At 36.2% G+C, this 24,820-nt stretch overlaps 2 protein-coding genes across 2 annotated transcripts in view; both read right to left on the minus strand.

Annotated features, from left to right (window-relative positions):
• LOC129726187 (pickpocket protein 11-like) overlaps positions 1 to 24,820 on the minus strand; it is a 492,216-nt gene that overhangs the window by 300,730 nt on the left and 166,666 nt on the right. The window lies entirely within an intron of this gene.
• LOC129726190 (uncharacterized) overlaps positions 6,694 to 24,820 on the minus strand; it is a 143,418-nt gene continuing 125,291 nt past the window's right edge. The window contains exons 3-5 of the mRNA XM_055682901.1: positions 11,179 to 11,239; positions 10,976 to 11,108; positions 6,694 to 6,820 (exon numbers count right to left, since the gene is read on the minus strand). Coding sequence (XP_055538876.1) covers positions 6,815 to 6,820; positions 10,976 to 11,108; positions 11,179 to 11,239 — 200 coding nt within the window. The 3' untranslated portion in view covers positions 6,694 to 6,814. The remainder of the gene's footprint in view (positions 6,821 to 10,975; positions 11,109 to 11,178; positions 11,240 to 24,820) is intronic.

Consider the following 24,820-nt stretch of genomic DNA (forward strand, 5'->3'; position numbering starts at 1 on the left):
TATTTCAGATCATCATCGATATTTTCAGAGTAGAAATAGTGGATTCGAGGAAGACATTTTTCAGCCTTGAAGTTTTCGCAATTTTAGGCATCTGAAAACGAAAAAAACGAGCTTATAGTCATTTTGCAGGTGTTTCGTGCCAGTTTCAAATCATTAAATGTAATAAATTAGGAAATAAAAACAATATCGCACGCTAGCCTGGGGGCTAATGCGGTCTCGATCAACTAGATTAGTTGAGAGAATTCGTTATCGATATTGTTTTCGGCACATTTTGCATGTTGTAGGATAAGTACAACGATACATCGTGCCCCAGTGCTGAGTCGAGAAAATTTCCAGCTCGAAAAGTTCCTCGAACCTGATCGGGAATCGAACCCGATATCACAACCGTGTGGGAGAGCTAGCCAACCGACATCGCTAACCACAGAACCACGGGGACCAAATTAGGAAATAATTACCTGCAAATCGCTACAAGCAGCTTCTCCGTCGAGCGCACAACAATCGAACGGTGAACAAAGAGCTGCCAAAGCTTGGTTGGGTGACATGACCAAGATATGTTTAATTTGGACAATGACGAACTTGTTTCGACCATGCCTCAAACAACTATGTATTTTATCTTGGTATTTTATTGATGTTACTACAACAATGGATTGTTTCAAAAGCATACATACATTACCCGTCATCAATAAGGTATATACGAAGGAGCGGCAGATGAGCGTGGTTGCAAGTGTTAGATAGTAACAGTTTTCGCGTGCTGAGACCGTGACGTCACAACAACCAATTATACACAGGTTGGCGCGGCAACATGTATGAATTTTGTTTGAAATATGGATCGTAAATCGTATGGAGTGCATTACATTTTTGTTCGATGATAATATCAGAAACAACATGTGTATCCCAGATATTGTCACAGATTACGAAATCTTTTGAAATTGACCGACGTAAACGATAACGTATTCTCTTGTAAATTACTTTTAATGCCTATGCCTGAATATTTTGTATTTTCAACCTCTTGCGATCAACGATGGATCGTGGGTCTTTGAGTTTTTTAGTTTCTTTTTGACAATTGATCTGTGGTTGAATATCGTCGTAAGTAGAGCACTCAGTCATTGGTTGACTCGCTTCATCCAACAAGTCATCGCCAGCCCCAGTCGAAAAAACGTTCTCGCCGGTGCTTTGACCTGCTCGACCGAAGGAGCGCATTCTTCAGCTGGTGCATTTGCCTCGTGTTGCCTGCCACCAGCGCGAATCTGGCTCACACCGTCCGTGATAAAGATTCACCGATCAGAAATGTAAAAATTGTTGGAACGGCTGAAACGTAAATAATTACTTTTGGACAGATTGATACATTACCTTCTGATTCATTACCTTCCGATGCTAAAATACGCCGGGAATCGGCCTGGAACCTATTTTCAAAATCCTCCGCGCGGAAATGTTGTGAGCAAACATAAAAGTTTGCGAGAAGATTCGGTACCCGACAGAAACACCACCAAGTTTAACTGAACACGATGGCAATCGCGTTTTTTGGTAACCGTAGAACGTTAAAAACTCTAAAAAAGAACAATTTGTCGAATATCCGCACTGAATGCCGAACGTAAACGATTGTTGTGACGTCACAACTTTTTACTCGCCAGCTCTGATCGTATATTGAAATCGTATCTGCCACTCGTTTGTAATATACCTTATTGACCCGTTATAAGTTTGGAATCGCTTTATTGAGTATTGCAACACCCAGTTTGAGTATTGCAACACCTCCCGAAAAGTTTAGCATCACCTGGAATAGGCGGATATCTCGTGTTTTTGACAACCTAGAAAGGTACGGTTTTCAGCAAACTTGTTTAGAAGGTCAAAGGCTACTGTATGGTAGCCAATTCAGTGTGAAATTTCACCGCTATGTGGTGCTAGTGGGCACACATGTGTCGTGGTTTGAACTTAACTAATCTAACGATTCCGACCAGCTAGAAAGTTGCGGTGTCCAGCGAACTTGTTCAGGAGGCTAAAGGCTTCTACATGGTAGACAATTAAATACTGAATTACCCCGCTATGTTGCGCTAGGGTGCATGCAGTTTTTCATATTTACACAGTAAAAAAAAATTACATTTCTTTAAATGCACATAAATGGAGCATTTGAAACCATGTAATATTCCGTGCGGCATTATATTCACATGCAAAGTAAATGAATATATTGTGAATTCGCATGCATATTTATATTCAAAGTTTTAAGTTTATATCAATTAACGTACAAATTTACATGGATTAAAACGATTCTGTATTGTGCATTATTAACGGTGTGAAATTGTATATGTTTTTCACTTTAAGTGCTAGAAATCGTTATGTGTTTTAATTTGTACTAGTTGTAAATTTCATATATTGGTACTGTGTAGACTTAAACTTATCGCGTGATTATTACCACCCACAAAGGTCTTCGGCTAGTGCCACCAGCTCTGGTCAAGCATGTCGAAATACAGTATAACGACGCATTCTATTTTCATTACAATTCACTGTCAACACAAATCAAAAACACCCAGTGCTCTAATTGAAACACGGCTTTCACATCTTTGGCAACCACCAGGGCGAGTGTTTTGACTTCGTGTATACATTTAGGGTGTCTGCTCGTTGAATGGGGCTTACACGCGCCTTCCGAACGCACGGTGCGTTACGCACCATGTACTGAAGCCACAACCACTCGGCTTGCATGTAAGTCGACGGCGTTGCGTGTTCGGTCTTCAGCTTGCAGCGGAAAGTAATATTAAATGCCCTCTTTGGTGTACAAATCCTTCAACATCGGATTAGAGGCATGTCTACTGCAACTGTTTGCAGCCGAGGTAATCAATTTAGTCGCGATATCGTCAATTTTCCCCATTGTAAAACGGATTGTGAATGCTGGTGATCAAACTGCCAACATACCAACACAGTCGCATGCTACATGTTATAACCTTTTCAAATGAAGGCACTTCTTTATAATAAACTAGCTGACCCGGCAAATTTCGTCTCGCCTATTTTATTGTTTAATAATTTTAAACATTTCAAATTCATTGATTCCTTGCGATTTGTTTATATCATGTGAAATGATTGGTTTTATTGGAATGACAACATCCTCGACGTTTGGCTTTTGTACAGTCTCTATTCCGAAAATATATTGAATGCATTTCAGTTATTTTCGTTGTTTTTTAGAAACTGAAAGTGGCCATCTTCGAATTCAAAATGGTGTCCAGGGTCAATGCTTGGCTTCTATGCATCATTTCGATTACAGAAATATCCATATGTAGTGATATTCGCCATCTTGGATTTTAAAATGGCATTTGGAGACAATTTCTGACCCCTGAGCGTCATTCTGGTTAAAGGAACACTCATATTGGGTGGCATTTTGTCATTTTTGGCTGTTTTCCAGACACCGGAAGTCGCCATCTTACAATTCAAAATGTTGTCTGAGGTCGATTTGTGGCTTCAGTGCATCATAACAATCCCGGAAATACCCATATTGGGTGGTATTTGGTCATTTGCCGCTGTTTTTCCGAAACCGGAAGACGCCATCTTGAATTTCAAAATGAAATGGCATTAGGAGGCAATTTTTGGCCTCTAAGCGTCGATCTGGTTGAAGAAACGCTTTTCGGCTGTTTTCCAGACACCGGAAGTCGCCATCTCACAATTCAAAATGTTGTCTGAGGTTGATAAGTCGATTTGTGGCTTCAGTGTATCATAACCGTATGTTCCGTAAATACGCATATTGGGTGGTATTTGGTCATTTGCCGCTGTTTTTCGGAAACCGGAAGTCGCAATCTTAGACTTCGAAATGGCATTTGGGAACAATTTCTGGCCTTCGTGCGTCAATCTGGTTGAATAAACGCTCTTGTTGGGTGGTATTTGGTCATTTTCGGCTGTTTTCCAGACACCGGAAGTTGCCATCTTCCAATTCAAAATGTTGTCTGAGGTCGATTTGTGGCTTCAGTACGTCGTAATAATTCCGGAAATACGCATATTGGGTGGTATTTGATCATTTGCCGCTGTTTTTCAGAAACCGGAAGTCGCCATCTTGAATTTTTGAATGGCATTAGGGGACAGTCTTTGGGCTCTGAGCGTCATTCTGGTTAAAAACATCCATATTAGGTGGTATTTGGTCATTTTCGGCGGTTTTCCAGACACCGGAAGTCGCCATCTTACAATTCGGTCGATCTGAGGTCGATTTGTGGCTTCAGTGCATCATCACAATTCCGGAAATACCCATATTGGATGGTATTTGGTCATTTGCCGCTGTTTTTCAGAAGCCGAAAGTCGCCACCTTAGACTTTGAAATGGTATTTGGAGACATGCCAGAAGAAGGAAGGGTGTCGAAACATTATGGACATGGTTGTTACACCTAAAAACATTCACTTGCCAAATCTAATTATATTTGCTTGATTGGTTCACGCGCTGTGCGAAATTTGAGTTTTATTTGTATGGGACCCCTCCCTAATAGCAGAGGGAGGGGTGTCAAATCATTATAGATATATTTGTTGCCCCTAAAAACATTCATCTGCCAAATTTGGTTCCATTTAGTAGGTTAGTTCTCGAGATAGCAGGAAATTGTGTTTCATTTGTATGGAACCCCTTCCTCACAGAACAGGGAGGGGAGTCAAACCATTATGGACATATTTGTTATCTCTAAAAACATTCACATACCAAATTTGGTTGTATTTGGTCGATTGGTTCTCGAGCTGTGGGGAATTTGTGTTTCATTTGTATGGGACCCCTCCCTTGTAGAAGGGGGAGGGATGTCAAACCATTATAGATATATTTGTTACCCTTAAAAACATCCACCTACCAAATTTGGTTCTTTTTGCTTGGTTAGTTCTCGAGATGTGGAGAAATTTGTGTTTCATTTGTATGGAACCCCTCCCTTCCAGAAGAGGGAGGGGTGTCGAACCACTATGGACATATTTGTTACTTCTAAAAACACCCACATGCCAAATTTGGTTCCATTTGCTTGGTTAGTTTTTGAGATGTGCAGAAATTTGTGTTTCGTTTGTATGGGACCCCTCCCTTCCAGGAGAGGGAGGGGCCCAAATCTTCATAGGAACCTTTCTTGGCCCCTAAAACTTCTACCTACAAATTTTCACGTCGATCGGTACGGTAGTTTCCGAGCCTATATTGATCAGACAGACAGACAGACCGGACTGCATTTTTATAGGTATAGATACACACAACCTTACGTATTGTGTGGAGTGATCAAATTGTCAACATTCAAATTGGTTTAACTTCGTCATGTGTAAACAATCATTGCCTATAAAATTGCGTAAATAAAAAGTGTTACTGTGTTACTGAATATTGCAACTATTTAAACAGAGTTTAAGATAGAGTAAGTTGAAAACACTAAAAACTTTATGCACACTAGCAGCACACTGAAGAAAAATTCCGAAGTAAACTGTTAGCCAAACAGAAACTCTTGATCATTTGAGTAAGTTTGCTGAAAATCGCAACTCTTTAAATGATGGGATTATTGAGCTAAACTGAATTCGAAATGCTCAAAACTATATGCACAACAGCGCTGGGTTGCGGCTGAATTTCATACTTTCCTGCCGCCAGTTACAAGCCCTTGACCTTCTGAGTAACTTTGCTGAAAATCGCAACTCTCTAAATGGCGGGATTATTGAGCTAAATAACGTTCAAAACACTCAAACCTACATGCACACTGGCGCGGCGTTGCGGTTGAATTTCGCACTATACTGTCTGCCAGTTACAAGCCCTTGTCCTCCTGAGCAACTTTGCAGAAGATCACAACTCTTTAGGTTTCCAGATTCAAAAGATAGAGTCACATAAATCTGCCCACTTTAAGTGATGCCAAACTTTTCGGGGTGTTGCAATATTCAAACTGGGTGTTGCAATACTCAGTAAAGCGATTCCAAACTTATGACGGGTAGTGTACCTATTTGTTACAATAGCTTTCTGAAATTGGCTTTAATATTACCATTTTCACTTGAATCGACTCGAGTCAAGCATGATTTTAAATATGTGTGAGTCATTATTTTGCCGAAAACTATGGTGTGTTATGAATCATAGATATGTTATTTCAATGGTTCATACATAGTTCTCTAAATATTAAATTCTTCAAAGAAATTGCGTAAATGTTCTCACACGTACGTAGCACTGTGGGGCAGAACCCAGAAAAGTCCCGACAAAACTCAAAAAAACGAAATTCAGTTTTCATGCCTCATTTTATTTTCTACTTGCAGTAGACATGTTATCGACTGGAAATCATGATAATTTACTTTGAAAAATAATTTAGAAAACGTGCTATAATATTGGGATGGTGAGGATTTACAAGGCTTGTAAAATGAAAGAAAAAATTTTCACAGATATTTTCCAGTAGGGCATGCAAATACATAGAAATTAATTAGCTAACTCATATGATCCTCATAAAATAGAGTATAAACTAAAACGTAATGTGATATTAAGAAGGTTTTGTTGAAAATAGGTTCGAAGGAGGCATAGTATGTAAAACAATTTTTTTGTAATTTCTCCTCATTTTCGGCAATATGAAAAACATAAAGTTCTACGTTGCTCTGCTATGACACTATTATTGTAATAAAATACAAGGTATTGGCTAGTACTAAACCAAAAATCAGCTGCTACTAGTTGCGACTTACCGAGTAATTCGATTTTCGCAACGATTGTTTTCATGTCAATTCATGTAAAAAATCGTTAATCAGCAGGGTCCGTATCGATGTTTGTCCTACAATAGGCTTTGCTAAATGCCGGTGCATGCAACACGACCATAATTGTGTTCGGGGGTCTTTCAAAGCTGACGTCCAGTAGTATGAAGTCCCCTCAGAAATAATTATTAGTACTAGGAAATAGTTTGTTATTGAATAAACAGTGTCTTAAACAAAAGTAAGCGTTTAGTATCTATGCCAAACGGGATAAAATATAACAAGAGGAGCTCTTAGAAAGGGAACATGACCAACTTATGTTTAATTGAACAATGTTCCTATTTGAAATATTTTGTCACAAACAATAACATCTACTATATAAAAATGGAATTCCGTAACACTTGATCTTATTGATATTATTCCCTCAGCCTCTGAGGTGTACAGTAATCATTATCATTTTGAATCGTTCTAATACAAAAATAATAAGCGGTGACATGTAGGTTTTTCAACATGAAAATGTTCGATGATGTACAGGAAAGACATTTGAGAAAAAATAATAGGTATCTATTTAATAAAACTCAAAGCGATGATATATGGTTCTTTTTTCACTAAAATGTTTGTTAATGTTCAGGAAGGACATTTGAGGAAAAATAATTAGTATCTGATCACTAAAATTTGAGATATTATTCACAAAACTACGTAAAACATGCAAAATTGTGACTTTTTGTACATAATTCGTCTCCAAATCTGAATTCAAAGCGATGACAGGTGATTCTTTTTTCATTAAAATGTTCGTTGATGTTTAAGAAAGACATTTAAGAAAAAATAATAGGTATCTAATTACTAAAACTTGAGATATTATTCACGAAGCTGCGTAAAACATGCAAAATTATGACTTTCTGTGCTAAATTTGCCTCTAAATCAAAATTCAAAGCGATGACAAATGATTCTTTTTTCACAAAAATGTTTGTTAATGTTCAGGAAAGACATTTGAGGAAAAATAATTAGTATCTGATCACTAAAACCTGAGATATTATTCAGAAAACTAAGTGAAAAAAGCGATTCAAAGCGATTACATGTGATTCTGTTTTTCATTAAAATGGTGTTTGATGTTTAAGAAAGACATTTGAGAAAAAATAACAGGTATCTGATTACTAAAACTCGAGATATTATTCACAAAACTACGTGAAACATACAAAATCATGACTTTTATGCTGAATTTGCCTCTAAATCAAAACTCGAAGCAGCGATCTGTGATTTTTATTATAATAAAATGTTCGTTGTGTTTAGGAAAGATAGAGTATCGAACGTCTTCGTCAGTGGTTTTCATCGGCAGGTTTTTGCATAAGATTGCTGCAGAAAACCTGCCGAAGAAAACCACTGACGAAGACGTTCGATACCCTATTTGAGGGAAAAATAATAGGTAGGGTATCGAACGTCTTCGTCAGTGGTTTTCTTCGGCAGTTTTTCTGCAGCAATCTTATGCAAAAGAGGGCCGAAGAAAACCCCTGACGAAGACGTTCGATACCCTATCTGATTATTTGAAATTTAAATATTTTCCACAAAACCACAAGAACAATGCAAAACCATAATTTTTTAGGTTCAATTTGTCTCTAAATCAGAATTCAAAGCGATGACACGTGATTTTTTTTTTCAATAAAATGTTCGTTGATATTCAGGAATGACATTCGAGATAAAAAATAGTTATCTGATAACTGAAAATAGAGATATTATTCACAAAACTAAGTAAAACATGCAATATCATGAATATTTTGGCTCAATTTGTCTCTAAATCTCAATTCACAGGTATGATATATGATTTTTTTCCGTTAAAATGTTTGCTTATGTTCAGGAAAGACTTTTGAGGAAAAATAATAGATTTTTGATTACTGAAAATTGAGATATTATTCACAACACTACGTTGAACAAGCCAAATCATAAATATTTGAACTCAATTTTCCTCTGAATCGAAATTCAAAGCTATGATATGTAATTGTTCTTCATTGAAATGTTTTTTAATGTTAAGGTTTATACAGAAAAACACATTAAAATACTCTTTTTAAAATTTATATATATTATACATATAATACATGACTTTTTGAGCATGAGCTCAATTCGCCTGTAAATTATTTTTTTTTTTAATAAAATGTTCGTTGTTCCTTCAACATCTGCAAATATTTTTCTGCGGAAGAATTTATGTTTTAATTCGGTGCGAGTCGAGCAGAAAAAAATTACATTTCTAATGTTCTCGTAGTTTTGTGAATAGTAACACATTAGGGTATTCGAAATACTTTTTTACTTTTACCAAAACTAGATCTTGGGACAATTGGCTGGAGGAAAGGCCGCATTTCATTGGTTTAATCTTTTTTTTTAATTTCTACGTAGTTATGTGGATTGAAACGTTAACTTCTTCTCAGACGTGTTCTTTGGACACCAACAAACATTTTCGTTATAAAAATTCACATGTTATCTGTAGATATGATTTTAGAGGAGAACTAAGCATGAATGGTCACGCTAAATTCTTCTTACTTTGATTTCTTTCTTCTAAAAGTTACATAAAAAGAGGTTTTACTGTGAACGGTTGCCGAATATCCGGTTATCACCCGAGTGTGGTATATTCGGAACGGGCATGACCTCACATAACATTTTCCGAAATAACGACTTCTGGTTTCAGGAAAATAATCCAAAGTGATATTTGGCCAACCATTTCAAAACTTCCGAAACTTTCGAACTCCATACGTCATTTTTAAATCCGAAATGCGACTTCCAGTTTCTGTAAAACATCCCCAAATCACAAAATGCAATCCAATATGGGTATTTCCGTTCTGTGCGTTCTCAGAATGTTAAAGTACTTGAAGTGATGTTGGACGTATAAGATGTAAAATATTTTTGAAGTGAGTTGTGCTAATAGTGCAATGAATTATAAAAAATGATTCCTAATCTTGAAACTTTTGATCCCGAGAATCGCCGGGAACGTTCAACTAGTTAAATTATATTTTATATTCTCTCTCAAAAATGATGACACATCATAGGTTGGCAAAAATTATACAAAGGCAACTACAAACTTCCAATAATACATTTCATGATGACTCGGAAATTTGAATATATCTGAAATTGAAATATATGTACTTAAGTCCTAGCTATGATTCATTACTGAAATTTTGGGTTTATGAATAATGAAAATAAATTTATCTCGTTAAAGGTCCGTCCTACAGTTGTAATATGTTCGACAACTTTATGTCAATTGATGATATAAACAACTTTCCCGAAGAAACAAAATGGCTAGCACCACATATTCAGTAGATAGATGTCAGCGCCATCTGTAGAAAAAAAATTAAAGCTGCCTGAATACATTTTTCAAAAAGATGTTTTTATGGTGAACAACATTGCCGAAGATGAGGTTTTGTCGCGCCAACGGACCAATTTGCCCCACTGTGCGTAGGTGGACCAAAATACCCCCGTTACCCTGATTAAGAAGCAGCTATATATGTAGTAGGCTGTCCAAAAAAATCGATGCTGCAAAAGTCAAGGGGCTCCAACCCTGAATTTAAAGATAATGTTATTTATAGTATTTTTGTAGAACATTTCGAATTTTTCAAAAAATTGTTTTCAGGTTGCCCAAATGTGATTTATAAAAAAAATAACTTTATTAAGCTACGAAACCACTCTTTTGCACTTTTTGCAATTCTATTCGAATCCCACACTTTTCCAGATATATTTTATTTTAGTAGGGTTAAGTTTGAATATTTTACGTGGTTTGGTTCAGCATCGCATTCAGTTATTTGACTCACAGAGCCCAATAAACATCGCAAAAAAGTGATATTTTTCCATAGTTTTTAGATTAAATCCTTTAAACAACATACAAAAAAATCAAGTCAGAAACTGAGATTTTTACTGTAAGGTTACAGAGTCCGCTTTGGTAAGCGGGTGGTCGTGGGTTCGAATTTCAGTAGAATCAGGCCATTTGGTTGTCAAAGGACTTTAAGCATGGGTTTGTTTTCAGGCTCCACACCACGTATCCTTCCTTCAATCTGGATTCTACAGTACCCCTGATGACTCTCCTTCTAACAAAAATAAGTCCCCATTATAATAAAACTGGTGTGAGTAACATATGAAAGTTCTCTCCAGGGAATTGTAACTAGGCGATATTGTTAGGATGGACAGAGGCTCGGTATAGTAGAGCAGTAAGCTTGAAACGGAAAGGTAACTACACACAAGCACTGATATGAATGATAAGCGTATCCCTTGCTTCAATAGTGTTACTGCTAATAATTTGAAGTGCGGAGTACAGAAAACACCTGGGCAATATCACAATAGATCTAAGCGAAAGCGTTTGTGATATTTAAACTTACCATTTTTTGCATTGTTTCCCAGTTCATATCACACGTACTATTCATTCCTGTACATACACTACCACGTAAATCAATATTACTATTAGGACTCACGAACAAGTAACTTTGTGCTAGCCGAAAATAGTTACTAGATCTGCATGTTGCAGCATAAATATGAGTACTTTAGGAGATATTCATGATTTTTATGTATTTATACTACTCACTTGGCTGGTTTAGAAATATTGTTTTCCCTCCAGTGATTTTCAAAAAAATTTGCTATGGAATCTGAAGGTATATGGATGAGAAAAAAGAAAAATTGAGTTAAAGTTACTAAGTCAACACATTATATTTTATATATTAATCCTTAGTATTCTGTTGAATTTGTGATTGGGACGCCTTCTATAAACTATCTTGTGGCACTGAAGTTTTAGCAAAGAAAAAGTACTATTATCGATCATTTGACCCTGAAACATATACAATATGTGAAGACCAGCAACGATTCAATAGTATGATCTCATTTTTCACTAAGGTACACCGGGTCAAGCTGAAATGCGGGGTGAGATGAAACAAGAGCCCTCCTCTCGGTCGTTAGTGATGTATTACTATAATTATTTTTTGCAACAATGAGTATCACCAAATGCACCTTTTGACTGTCAAAACCGAGATATTGGAATTACTTAGCGCACACCGTGCCTTTATTTACTTTGCTTCGTTTTGTGATTTCAGTGCAAACATTTTTACTAGGAGGCTAAAGTTGCACGAAAAAGCATTTTTTCATCGGTTATTAGCGTTTCCCTTTGTGAAACTTGGCTTACTTCGAATATCTCAACTTCCAAGATTTTAATATTATTCGCCTTGATCGAGACACCCCATATGGAGGTGTACTTCTAGGGATTAAGAAGTGCTATTCTTCCTATCGTTTTAACCTTCCATCGATTCCAGGCATCGAAGTTGTCGCATGTCAAATGACAATACAAGGTAAAGAGCTTTATATTGCCTCAATATATATTCCTCCCAGAGCACAGGTTGGGCAACGGTTGCTCTTTGATTTAATAGAACTTCTCCCCTCACCACGTTAGATTTTGGGAGATTTCAACTCTCATGGCGTGGCTTGGGGTTCCCCTTACAATGATAACCACTCCTCTTTGATCTATAACCTTTGCGATGACTTCGACATGACTATTTTGAACAACGGTGAAATGACACGCGTTCCGAAACCTCCAGCACGTCCAAGTGCCTTGGATCTATCCCTCTGTTCAACGTCGTTACGGTTGGATTGCACATGGAAGGTAATCCTTGATCCCCACGGTAGCGACCATTTACCTATTCTAATTTCAGTTACTAACGGGTCAACTCGCACGCGACCAATTGATATTCCGTATGACCTCACACAGAATATCGATTGAAAGTTATACGAGGAAATGGTTTCAGAAACTGTCGAGTCGATTCAACATCTTTCACCACTTGAAGAATACAACCTCCTCGCAGGCTTGATTCTCGACGCCGCGTTACAAGCCCAAACGAAAAAATATCCCGGCGTAACAATCAAAGAACGGCCTCCTACTCCGTGGTGGGACAGAGAGTGCTCCGATGTCTACACGCAAAGATCCGATGCGTATATGACCTTCCGGGATACAGACAAGTCCGACGACTTATGAAGGTTATTCGGAGCTTGATACCAAGTTTAAAAGCTTGACTAAAGAAAAGAAACGCAGTTACTGGCGTCAGTTCGTAAACGAGACGTCGAGGGAGACATCGATGAGCACTCTTTGGAACACAGCCCGAAAAATGCGAAATCGTATAACGGTCAACGAAAGCGAGGAGTCTTCAAGTCGGTGAATATTTGATTTTACCAGGAAAGTATGTCCGGACTCTGTTCCTGCGCAAAACTTTGTTCGCTATGCGTCGTCGCGATAGAATCACCTGTCACGATGGCAGAATTTTCAGTTGCCCTCCTGTCCTGTAACAATAACGCGCCTGGGTTAGATAGAATCAAATTCAACTTGTTGAAGAATCTACCCGGCACTGCCAAGAGGCGCTTGTTGAACTTGTTCAATAAGTTTCTGGAGCAAAACATTGTACCGCAGGATTGGAGGCAAGTGAAGGTGATCGCCATCAAAAAACCGGGAAAACCAGCTTCTGATTACAACTTGATTAGTTCGATTAGATTTGATTTGAATTTGAATTTTTGCTTCTACAGAATCCAACTACCGCTCATCAAGAAAATCGCATTCTCATTTTAACTTGTCAAACGTAGCTTGACGTATAATTACAGAACACAGTCGACCACCAGCAGTAAGAAGGATAGAAATAAGAAAGTTTTCTTTGCTACAATTGGTAATTTTTTTGATAAATAATAAACCGGTTAAAAGTAATGAAAAGATACGCGTAGTGTCACAGAACGGAAGGTAATCTGTGATACGAAAACTGCTAAGTGCTCAGTGAATTTTGCAGCGCTTCCTAGGGGTGGAAAGAACGTTTTTTACACGGAAAATAAACAGAATTTATACTACTTTTATCGAAATCAATCAAACACACTGGTATAAATCTGTCGGCGAAAACACTACAGGTTGACCCTGCTAAGCATCTGTAAGAAGGATATCACATTATTTCTAGGGGCTTGACAAGTTAATTTCATGAAAAATATTTTGGTAATATAACACGATATTGGTTGATATATATATATATATATATATATATATATATATATATATATATATATATATATATATATATATATATATATATATATATATATATATATATATATATATATATATATATATATATATATATATATTTATATATATATATATATATATATATATATATATATATATATATATATATATATATATATATATATATATATTTTTTTTTTTTTTTTTTTTTTTTTTTTTTTTTGTGCGCACCATAAAACGGAGGTTACGGTTGTGAACAACCGCAAATTAGAGCAACAGGCGGTGGTCAGAGTCGGTGACTGCACCATTACCTCAAGGCGTTCCTTGAAGCTCTTGGGGGTTATGGTTGACGATAAGCTCACATTTAAGAGTCACGTCGACTATGCCTGTAAGAGGGCTTCAACGGCCGCTGCAGGACTATCTCGAATGATGTCCAATAGCACAGCGGTATATGGCAGCAAGCGTAAACTTCTTGCCAGCGTGGTTTCGTCCATACTTAGGTATGGTGGGCCAGCGTGGTCCAAAGCGTTAGGTACCAAAAGTCATCGTCGAAAACTGGAAAGTACCTACAGGCTCATGTGCCTGAGGGTTGTGAGCGCGTACCGTACAGTGTCATACGACGCAATCTGCGTCCTGTTCGGCATGATGCCTATCAGCATAGCCATTAAGGAGGACGTAGAATGCTTCGATCAACGTGACACAAGGGGTATACGAGGCACCAGAAGGTCATTCTCGATGATCAGATGGCAGCAGGAATGGTCCAATTCCGCAAAGGGTAGATGGACGCATCGACTTATTCCGGACGTATCCGGATGGGTCGGGAGGCGCCATGGAGAAGTTAACTTCCACTTGACACAGATTCTGTCAGGTCATGGTTGCTTCAGGCAGTATCTACACAGATTCGGGCATGCGGGGTCCCCCATGTGTCCCGAGTGTGAGGATGCGGAAGAAACTGCTGAGCATGTCTTCTTCGTGTGCCCTCGTTTTGTGCATGCGCGGAGCGACATGATGGTAGTGAGCGGGCCTGACACCACTCCGGACAACCTAGTTCGGAGGATGTGTAAAGACCCAAACATTTGGAGGGCGGTTTGTACAGCCGCCTCTCAAATAGTTTTAGAATTGCAAAACAGGCGACAGGTTGACCACCGACACGCCAGTGTTAGCTAACGGCCAGTCTCCAGGTTAGTTAGCTAACTTAGCAAAGAGATCTATAGAACCAAGAGGGTGCACAGAGCGCAAAAGCCGCTCCCCGAAGCAATACCTAGCGGTGGTCCCGGGGAGTATTATGGGCTGGAGACTGGAGGGGTTTTAGTGGGTCCGGTCACTGATTCAAACCAACCCCACACTCCCTGAGGTTGGTCGCCTCAGGGGTTTGGATGCAAATTTCCCCTCCACCTGAAACAAAAAAAAAAAAAAAAAAAAAAATATATATATATATATATATATATATATTTATATATATATATATATATATATATATATATATATATATATATATATATATATATATATATATATATATATATATATATATATATATATATATATATATATATATATATATATATATATATATATATATATATATTAATATCTATCATTTATTTATCACATTAATTTCCCAACCATAGCGTATCCAGCTTTCCACGAGCGGTAATGGCGGACAGTACACGCAGTCCATTTTGACGTTTTCTGTAGGTTAGCAAATTTTTAATCGCAGTCACGAAGTGAAAAACACAGATATGTTGCATCGTAGCATAGCAACTTTAATAAACAGTTTTGTTTATTTTGATCCGCGCATGCGCACGACAAAATTTAAATAACAAAACGTCCATTGTTTGTTGAAGTTGCTACGCTACGTTACGATGTTGTGATATTTTCTACTCCGTTACTGCGATTGAAAATTTCCTGACCTACAGAAAACGTCAAAAAGGGCTGCGTGCACTGTCCGCCATTACCGCTCCTGGAAAGCTGGATAGGACATGGTGAAACGGTTTGATCATCAAGTAGACACGAGCGGAGAAGTGTTTTTTTGTTTTGTACGGTTGGAGACGAAGCATCACCGAGTGACAGCAAATAAATTTTTCTACTTGTTAATAGATTCTTACTAACTAAGAAAATAAAAATCGCAAATTCATGTGTTTCAAGTTGTGAATTGCTTCTAAAATGAATGAATATCAGTAGCAAGGTTTACCGGATTTATTATTTGAATGCATCGGAATAGTATATAATAAGATGCGATGAATTTTGGTCATCGGTTGTTTTAATAAACAAGTTTAGTCTTTGGCATTTTTTTTGCAATATAGCCGGTTGCACTTTTGACATACCGTTTTACTATGTTTCTATACACCAACATCACAACGACGATAATATGACTTCAAAGAGTTTTGATGTAACTAGAGGAGTGTCTGAAAATGCAACGATAAACACTTAGTAACAATGAATACAATCGAATTTTGCTCGTTGCACTAAATTCGTAGCCCAACTAGTGAAGGACTTTCACTCGTTGGGTTGAGCTATCCAGGATGAAAGATGACACCGGTTGTTTCTTTTTGTTAGGATTACTAATCACCTATTGGGTTACGCAGTGTCTTGCCCCTAGCATCCTTTAAAACAGCTGACTCAGATACCGGCATAGATAATTGTAGAACTGTTCCTTTATTGTTTTTCAGTTTGAAGCTACTCCTTTAAACTGTGAAAATGATCAGATTATTAACACGAGTTACATAAAGTGAGAGTCGCATCTTTTGTTTCAAGTCTCCAATTACCATCTCGTTTAGAGTCCTCTTAAAAAATATTCGTATATTACGTAACGTGAAATTTGGCAATTTTCAAAACCCCCATCAACTAAGTAACGCAAATTTGCATGGTGGTATTATGCAGTGTAACACATCGCTGGATACCTTTCCTCCACCTCTCCCCTGAGCGCGTTGATTGTTGATGGTTACCTTTGATTACTCGAAAAAAATGACATTGATTACTTCGGAGTAATCTCAGGTTACGACGCATTTCGAAACCCCTTGAAACGAACCTCTTGAGATCCTTTTTTAGTGTTCTGTAAGGTTGTCACTTTCGGTTGTCAGCAGGGATACCAGATTTGTCAGCAAAACGCTGATTTGTTTTGATTCGCAGGTATGTGCGGTTTTTTTTTAAATCTCCATCCCGTATAATTAATAACCATGAACGGATGATAATCCATATGGTTTAACGATACCCCATACAGTCGGAACTATATCCCGAACTAGTTGTTAGGCACGTTTTATAGTTATTGATTATGCGGGATGGTTAACTACATTTTTTTCCCTATGACTTTCTCAAAATGTGTGCAGATTCTTACAGACTTCTGCCTGCTCGAGCGTTGAAAGTTTGAGGACACGTGCTATCAACCAGGATGCCTTAAAGAATTTCTTTTCAGTTATCAGGATGGCTAATTCAACGAATGATCGTCCAGACGTATACGGATTCAAAGCGACATACAAGGCAGCAGCTGTGAATCAGCTGTTGCACCTTAGTAATAAGTCAAACTGCGCTCAAGACGCAGAGGTTGAGCTTTTGAATTTGGATGACCTCTCCAAGCTCACGATGGAGAAATGTCTGAGTTCTCAAGTGACAGAGGTCCAACTGAATTCAAATTCGGAAGAGTTTGACTCTGCGCAAAGGGACAATATTATTTACACTGCTGGTTGGATAACTGCACAGAACGGAAGGTCAACTTCAGGTACATGATCGAACAGAAAGTGCACACAAAAAGGACTGAAAAATGACAATTGAATTTTCTGTGCTCTCGGGCAATATTTATTTGTCGTGTACGTTCATGCCGCTTTGCCAGTGGTATAATGTGGCATAATTTATTCGATGTTTAGAATTGACGGTTATTTCAACAGTTTAACCCGTTTAATACAATCTATTACGTTCGATGCAAAAACGTTTTGGGTAAAATTCGCAATTATTCACATTTGTGGAGTTTTTCATATTACAATAGTGTAACGAAGGTATTGTAATCGACAAATGTTGATTTGAAACACGAACAACAATCAATGTTATTGAAAAATCGTGCGTTTTAAAACGTTAATGTTGCAATTCTTCCATTTTCAATTGTACCATGTGTCATAGACGGCTATTTTTGAAAATTGTTAAAATTTAAAATGCAGCTCGTGAGTTTTTTATTTTCAACTAAAGAAAGTACTTTGAGTTTTTAAAAATCATGGCACAGATGGATTTTTTAACGCAAATTTTCCGAATATTTATAATAAATGAATCACATTTTTATTCGAAAATGAAATTTATAAACTATTTTCATCCTCTCATAAGATTATATTAATTGTTTTGCCGATTGACTCTAGTCCATTCTGGAGAATATAGATTTTCTACTCATTGATGTGACATGCGACATGCCATTTAAATAAAAATAAGCTGAATAAGGTTAATTAAAATCAGGTTAGCTTCTAGAGCAACGAATAATGCGATTGTAAGAGGTACCGGTTTCATTGTGCAGTCTTTTTTTTTTAAATCTGATAAAAATCTAATCGTGATTCGAAAAAATGCGCTCGAGTAGGCAGAAATCAGTAAAAATCTGCACACATTTTGAGAAAGTCATAGGGAAAAAAAATTTAGTTAACCTTCCCGCATAATCAATAACCATAAAACGTGCCTAACAACTAGTTCGGGATATAGTTTCGACTGTATGGGGTATCGTTAAACCATATGGATTATCATCCGTTTATGGTTATTGATTATGCGGGATGGAGTTTGAAAAAAACCGCACATACCTGCTATTCAAAACAAATCATCGTTTTGCTGACAAATCTGGTATCTTTGCTTACAACCGAAAGTGACAACCTTACAGAACACTAAAAAAGGATCCCAAGAGGTTCGTTTCAAGGGGTTTCGAAATGCGTCGTAACCTGAGAATACTCCGAAGTAATCAATGTCATTTTTTTCGAGTAATCAAAGGTAACCATCAACAATCAATGACAAATAAACTCAAGTACGAGTAGTAAAAATTTATTTTATTATTTATTCACTTTTCGGGTTTCTTGCATGCATTTGAATGTCGTTCCATTTTGACATAAGAGCGCTTTTTAGATGGATGAGGGCCCAACTAACAAACCCCCGACTAAGGAGCAACCGGTAAGCGAATCACCATTGTATATCAATAGTGCCTTACCTCTAGCGTTCGTTCATATATGGAAACATTTGTATAATACATAACGCGCTCAGGGGAAATCAGTAAAAATCTGCACACATTTTGAGAAAGTCATAAGGAAAAAAATGTAGTTTACCTTCCCGCATAATCAATAACCATAAAACGTGCCTAACAACTAGTTCGGGATATAGTTTCGACTGTATGGGGTATCGTTGAACCATATGGATTATCATCCGTTTATGGTTATTGATTATGCGGGATGGAGTTTGAAAAAAAAAACCGCACATACCTGCTATTCAAAACAAATCATCGTTTTGCTGACAAATCTGGTATCTTTGCTGACAACCGAAAGTGACAACCTTACAGAACACTAAGAAAGGACCCCAGGAGGTTCGTTTCAAGGGGTTTCGAAATGCGTCGTAACCTGAGAATACTCCGAAGTAATCAATGTCATTTTTTTCGAGTAATCAAAGGTAACCATCAACAATCAATGACAAATAAACTCAAGTACGAGTAGTAAAAATTTATTTTACTATTTATTCACTTTTCGGGTTTCTTGCATGCATTTGAATGTCGTTCCATTTTGACATAAGAGCGCTTTTTAGATGGATGAGGGCCCAACTAACAAACCCCCGACTAAGGAGCAATCGGTAAGCGAATCACCATTGTATATCAATAGTGCCTTACCTCTAGCGTTCGTTCATATATGGAAACATTTGTATAATACATAACGCGCTCAGGGGAGAGGTGAGGAAAGGTATCCAGCGAAGTGTTACACTGCATAAGACCACCATGCAAATTTGCGTTTCTTAGTTGGGGGTTTTGAAAATTGCCAAATTTCACGTTACGTAATATACGAATATTCTTTAAGAGGACCCTAAACGAGATGGTAATTAGAGACTTAAAACAAAAGATGCGACTCTCACTTTATGTAACTCGTGTTAATAATCTGATTATTTTCACAGTTAAAAGGAGTAGATTACTGAAAAACAATAAAGGAACAGTTCTACAATCATTAATGCCGGTATCTGAGTCAGCTGTTTTGAAGAATGCTAGGGGCAAGACACTGCGTAACCCAATAGGTGATTAGTAATCCTAACAAAAAGAAACAACCGGTGTCATCTTGCAACCTGGATAGCTCAACCCAACGCGTGAAAGTCCTTCACTAGTTGGGCTACGAATTTAGTGCAACGAGCAAAATTCGATTGTATTCATTGTTACTAAGTGTTTATCGTTGCATTTTCAGACACTCCTCTAGTTACATCAAAACTCTTTGAAGTCATATTATCGTTGTTGTGATGTTGATGTATAGAAACATAGTAAAACGGTATGTCAAAAGTACAACCGGCTATATTGCAAAAAAAATGCCAAAGACTAAAGTTGTTTATGAAAACAACCGATGACCAAAATTCATCGCATCTTATAATATACTATTTAGATGCATTCAAATTATAAATCCGGTAAAGCTACATACCTTGCTACTGATATTCATTCATTTTAGAAGCAATTCACAACTTGAAACACATGAATTTGCGATTTTCATTTGCTTAGTTAGTAAGAATCTACAAGTTATTTGCTGTCGCTTGGAGATGCCTCGTCTTCAACCGTACAAAATAAAAAAACGCTTCCCCGCTCGTGCCTACTTGTTGATCAAACCGTTTCACCATGTCCGATACGCTATGGTTGGGAAGTTAATGTGATAAATAAATGATAGATATTAATATATATATCAACCATCACAGAAATATTTTTCATGAAATAAAGTTGTCAAGCCCCTAGAAATAATGTGTTTTCCTTCTTACAGATGCTTAGCAGGGTTAACCTGTAGTGTTTTCGCCGACAGATTTATACCAGTGTGTTTGATTGATTTCGATAAAAGTAGTATAAATTTTGTTTATTTTCCGTGTAAAAAGCGTTCTTTCCACCCCTAGAGAGCGCTGCGAAATTCACTGAGCACATAGCAGTTTTCGTATCACAGATGACCTTCCGTTCTGTGATAACTGCCACAATAACTCACAAGGAATGCATTGAAATCTTGAAAAATGACAGACGGGAAGCTGAAATAATGTCCAAACTAGCCTGTTATAAAGACGCTGAGCACGATTAGCAGAATTTTTAACTAACATTATGTCAACATTTGACAGCCATTTTGAGAAGCTTCTGCGGCAAAGCCCTATAGGAATAAAAAGCCGCCTAACGAATAACATATTACAAGAAAACGAGGAATTCATCTGCACTTCTTGCAGGAACAAAACAATCGACAAATAATTGAATATGCTGATGAAGGCAAAGATAAAAAATATGAACGAAAACCAAAGGAAAAACAAAAAGAATGGGAAAAAGAGAACTAAAACTGCTGGAAACTTGAAGGCAGCTAGATTAAATATATAGATTAAATTGTTATTGGTGTGTTAGCATTAATTCTATTGTTTTACTTTTCATGTTATGTTCGATGTAACATTTACCATGTTACCAAATAAATAAATAAAAAACAAACTTTCTATCTACATGTTCAATATAACAAAATCACTCCCCTGGCATACTTTTCACTCACGCCAACATCTTGCCATTTCTACCGTTTGCCTTTCTCATTACTCCTAGCGGTGCGGAAGTCCGCGTAAAAAAGAGACTGCACAATGAAACCGGTACTCCTTACAATCGCATTATTCGTTGCCCTAGAAGCTAACCTGATTTTACTTAACCTTATTCTGCTTATTTTTATTTAAATGGCATGTCGCATGTCACATCAATGAGTAGAAAATCTATATACTCCAGAATGGACTAGAGTCAATCGGCAAAACATTCAATACAATCTAATAAGAGGATGAAACTAGTTTATAAATTTCATTTCCGAATAAAGATGTGATTCATCTATTTAATAAAAAATCACAGGAGGGTTGTGTGCAAAGCCACGACCGCAAGGATGAAGTAGAATACTTTTACAAGAAAGAAAACCCGGCTGCTTGCGTGTCAGTCATTTTTAATTTGTTTTTCAATTCAATATCGGTTAAGATACCGATCACATCTTGGCGTTATCACTGACAGTGATGATAAAGTATTCCTTGTGATAAAATAAACAGCGAAAAGCTGATTTAACACTCAAAACTAGACGGCTCATGTGTTGTCAAAATGAGTCAACTTTTCATTGAATGCATTTACTAGTGCCCGCTATCGCACAGAGACAGCATTTCACTTAAGTGCCTCACTGCATCAGCTGCTATCGATGCTAAATCCGCTGCAACTGCTACGCTATCCGTAGCCATGCCAATGTTTTGGCCGCTATACGCTGCTATTGGTATCCGCTGTCCCTGCGTCAGCTGGCCCAGCTGCTATCGATGCTGAGATCCGCTGCAACTAGTGCACTATCCATTGCAATGCCACAGCTGTGGCCGCTATCCACTGCACTGCTACTGCTGCTGCTAAGGAAAGACTGCAGTTGTCGCTGTCTACAACTATTATGAGCGGCTTCGAACTGATTGAATGATTTCTTTTGAAGAGACTTTAACCCCAAACAGTCATTCGTCCCTAAATGAGCGGCTTCGACTGAAGCAGGCTCTTATATAAGGATGAAAAACCTATCGATAGTAGAAGGAAATCATCGATAACTATCGATAGCCATTTCAGTCGATAATTCCCATCCTTACTCTTATACAGACAAATAGCAAATTTAAAATGGCAAGGTCTATGATTCTGTCGACCGTGCTTGGGAAGCAATCATATTAACGACTTATCAGATCAGTCAAATTTCGCGCTTCAACAAGGATTGACCATTCACAATAATATAGTTGCTTGTCATGATTTGGACTTGATAATTTTTGAATTTTAATTATGCGAAAAATTAATTTTTATGCTGAAAATGAAAGCTTTTTGAATGTTGTGCTCATGACTGAAGGAAAAGATAATTCAGTACGTTCTGAGACACGGAGATGAAGCCAAATATATATCTATTCCAAATTTCTTGAATGTGTAAATTGCTTTAAGAGAAAATTGGAGAAATTTTCTCTAAAATGCACACTGACTTAGATCATTGACATTTGCTCATGCTGCGATGATTCTGTTGGAAGGTGAAATAAACGCGTAGTTTTTACTCCTCCTGTTTCGTTAAATAGGCACTATTGCATTCCTACAAATCTCTGGATTTACAATTAATTGTTGAATGTTGAATTAAAAACTATAATGTTGCGAAGTGTCAATTGCATTATGCTGAAGCAGCAGATCTGCCTCAAAAAACAGATGAAATATTAATGTCATTGAAGCGAAAATTTCGAAGTTCCGTGTATCCAGATATTACCTACCAATTTACCATTTAATTTCAAACGTCTGTATGTACCTTCGCACCTCGCAGTTGCGTGATATTCGATAATGCCAAAAGCTCTGATAACTGGTGACATTAAACCTCAAACATGCATATTCTCGCAGAAACAGCTTTATGTCACATGTTCACGAGAAAAACAATTTGTATCATGCATGTATGAAAAAATAGATACCCGAAAAATGGTTGGCCATTAGGTTTTGCGAGAATTTTTGTTCAGGACAAAACGATATTGTCATTATGCCATGGCAATAACGAAAAACAGCTGGAAAAGTTATAAAACGTTAAAAACCAACCCTTGATATTTCTCGCCCTTCGTTACAAGAATTGCAAGGTTGCTGTGAAACTGGGTTACGCGAAGTAATCAATAAATTAAAGTGTCGTTATCAAGATAACGGATAGTTATAGTTATAGTTATAGTTATAGTTATAGTTATAGTTATAGTTATAGTTATAGTTATAGTTATAGTTATAGTTATAGTTATAGTTATAGTTATAGTTATAGTTATAGTTATAGTTATAGTTATAGTTATAGTTATAGTTATAGTTATAGTTATAGTTATAGTTATAGTTATAGTTATAGTTATAGTTATAGTTATAGTTATAGTTATAGTTATAGTTATAGTTATAGTTATAGTTATAGTTATAGTTATAGTTATAGTTATAGTTATAGTTATAGTTATAGTTATAGTTATAGTTATAGTTATAGTTATAGTTATAGTTATAGTTATAGTTATAGTTATAGTTATAGTTATAGTTATAGTTATAGTTATAGTTATAGTTATAGTTATAGTTATAGTTATAGTTATAGTTATAGTTATAGTTATAGTTATAGTTATAGTTATAGTTATAGTTATAGTTATAGTTATAGTTATAGTTATAGTTATAGTTATAGTTATAGTTATAGTTATAGTTATAGTTATAGTTATAGTTATAGTTATAGTTATAGTTATAGTTATAGTTATAGTTATAGTTATAGTTATAGTTATAGTTATAGTTATAGTTATAGTTATAGTTATAGTTATAGTTATAGTTATAGTTATAGTTATAGTTATAGTTATAGTTATAGTTATAGTTATAGTTATAGTTATAGTTATAGTTATAGTTATAGTTATAGTTATAGTTATAGTTATAGTTATAGTTATAGTTATAGTTATAGTTATAGTTATAGTTATAGTTATAGTTATAGTTATAGTTATAGTTATAGTTATAGTTATAGTTATAGTTATAGTTATAGTTATAGTTATAGTTATAGTTATAGTTATAGTTATAGTTATAGTTATAGTTATAGTTATAGTTATAGTTATAGTTATAGTTATAGTTATAGTTATAGTTATAATTATAGTTATAGTTATAGTTATAGTTATAGTTATAGTTATAGTTATAGTTATAGTTATAGTTAGAGTTATAGTTATTGTTATAGTTATTGTTATAGTTATTGTTATAGTTATAGTTATAGTTATAGTTATAGTTATAGTTATAGTTATAGTTATAGTTATAGTTATAGTTATAGTTATAGTTATAGTTATAGTTATAGTTATAGTTATAGTTATAGTTATAGTTATAGTTATAGTTATAGTTATAGTTATAGTTATAGTTATAGTTATAGTTATAGTTATAGTTATAGTTATAGTTATAGTTATAGTTATAGTTATAGTTATAGTTATAGTTATAGTTATAGTTATAGTTATAGTTATAGTTATAGTTATAGTTATAGTTATAGTTATA

This window comes from Wyeomyia smithii, chromosome 2, assembly GCF_029784165.1.
Source record: "Wyeomyia smithii strain HCP4-BCI-WySm-NY-G18 chromosome 2, ASM2978416v1, whole genome shotgun sequence".
Taxonomy (NCBI): Eukaryota; Metazoa; Arthropoda; class Insecta; order Diptera; family Culicidae; genus Wyeomyia; species Wyeomyia smithii.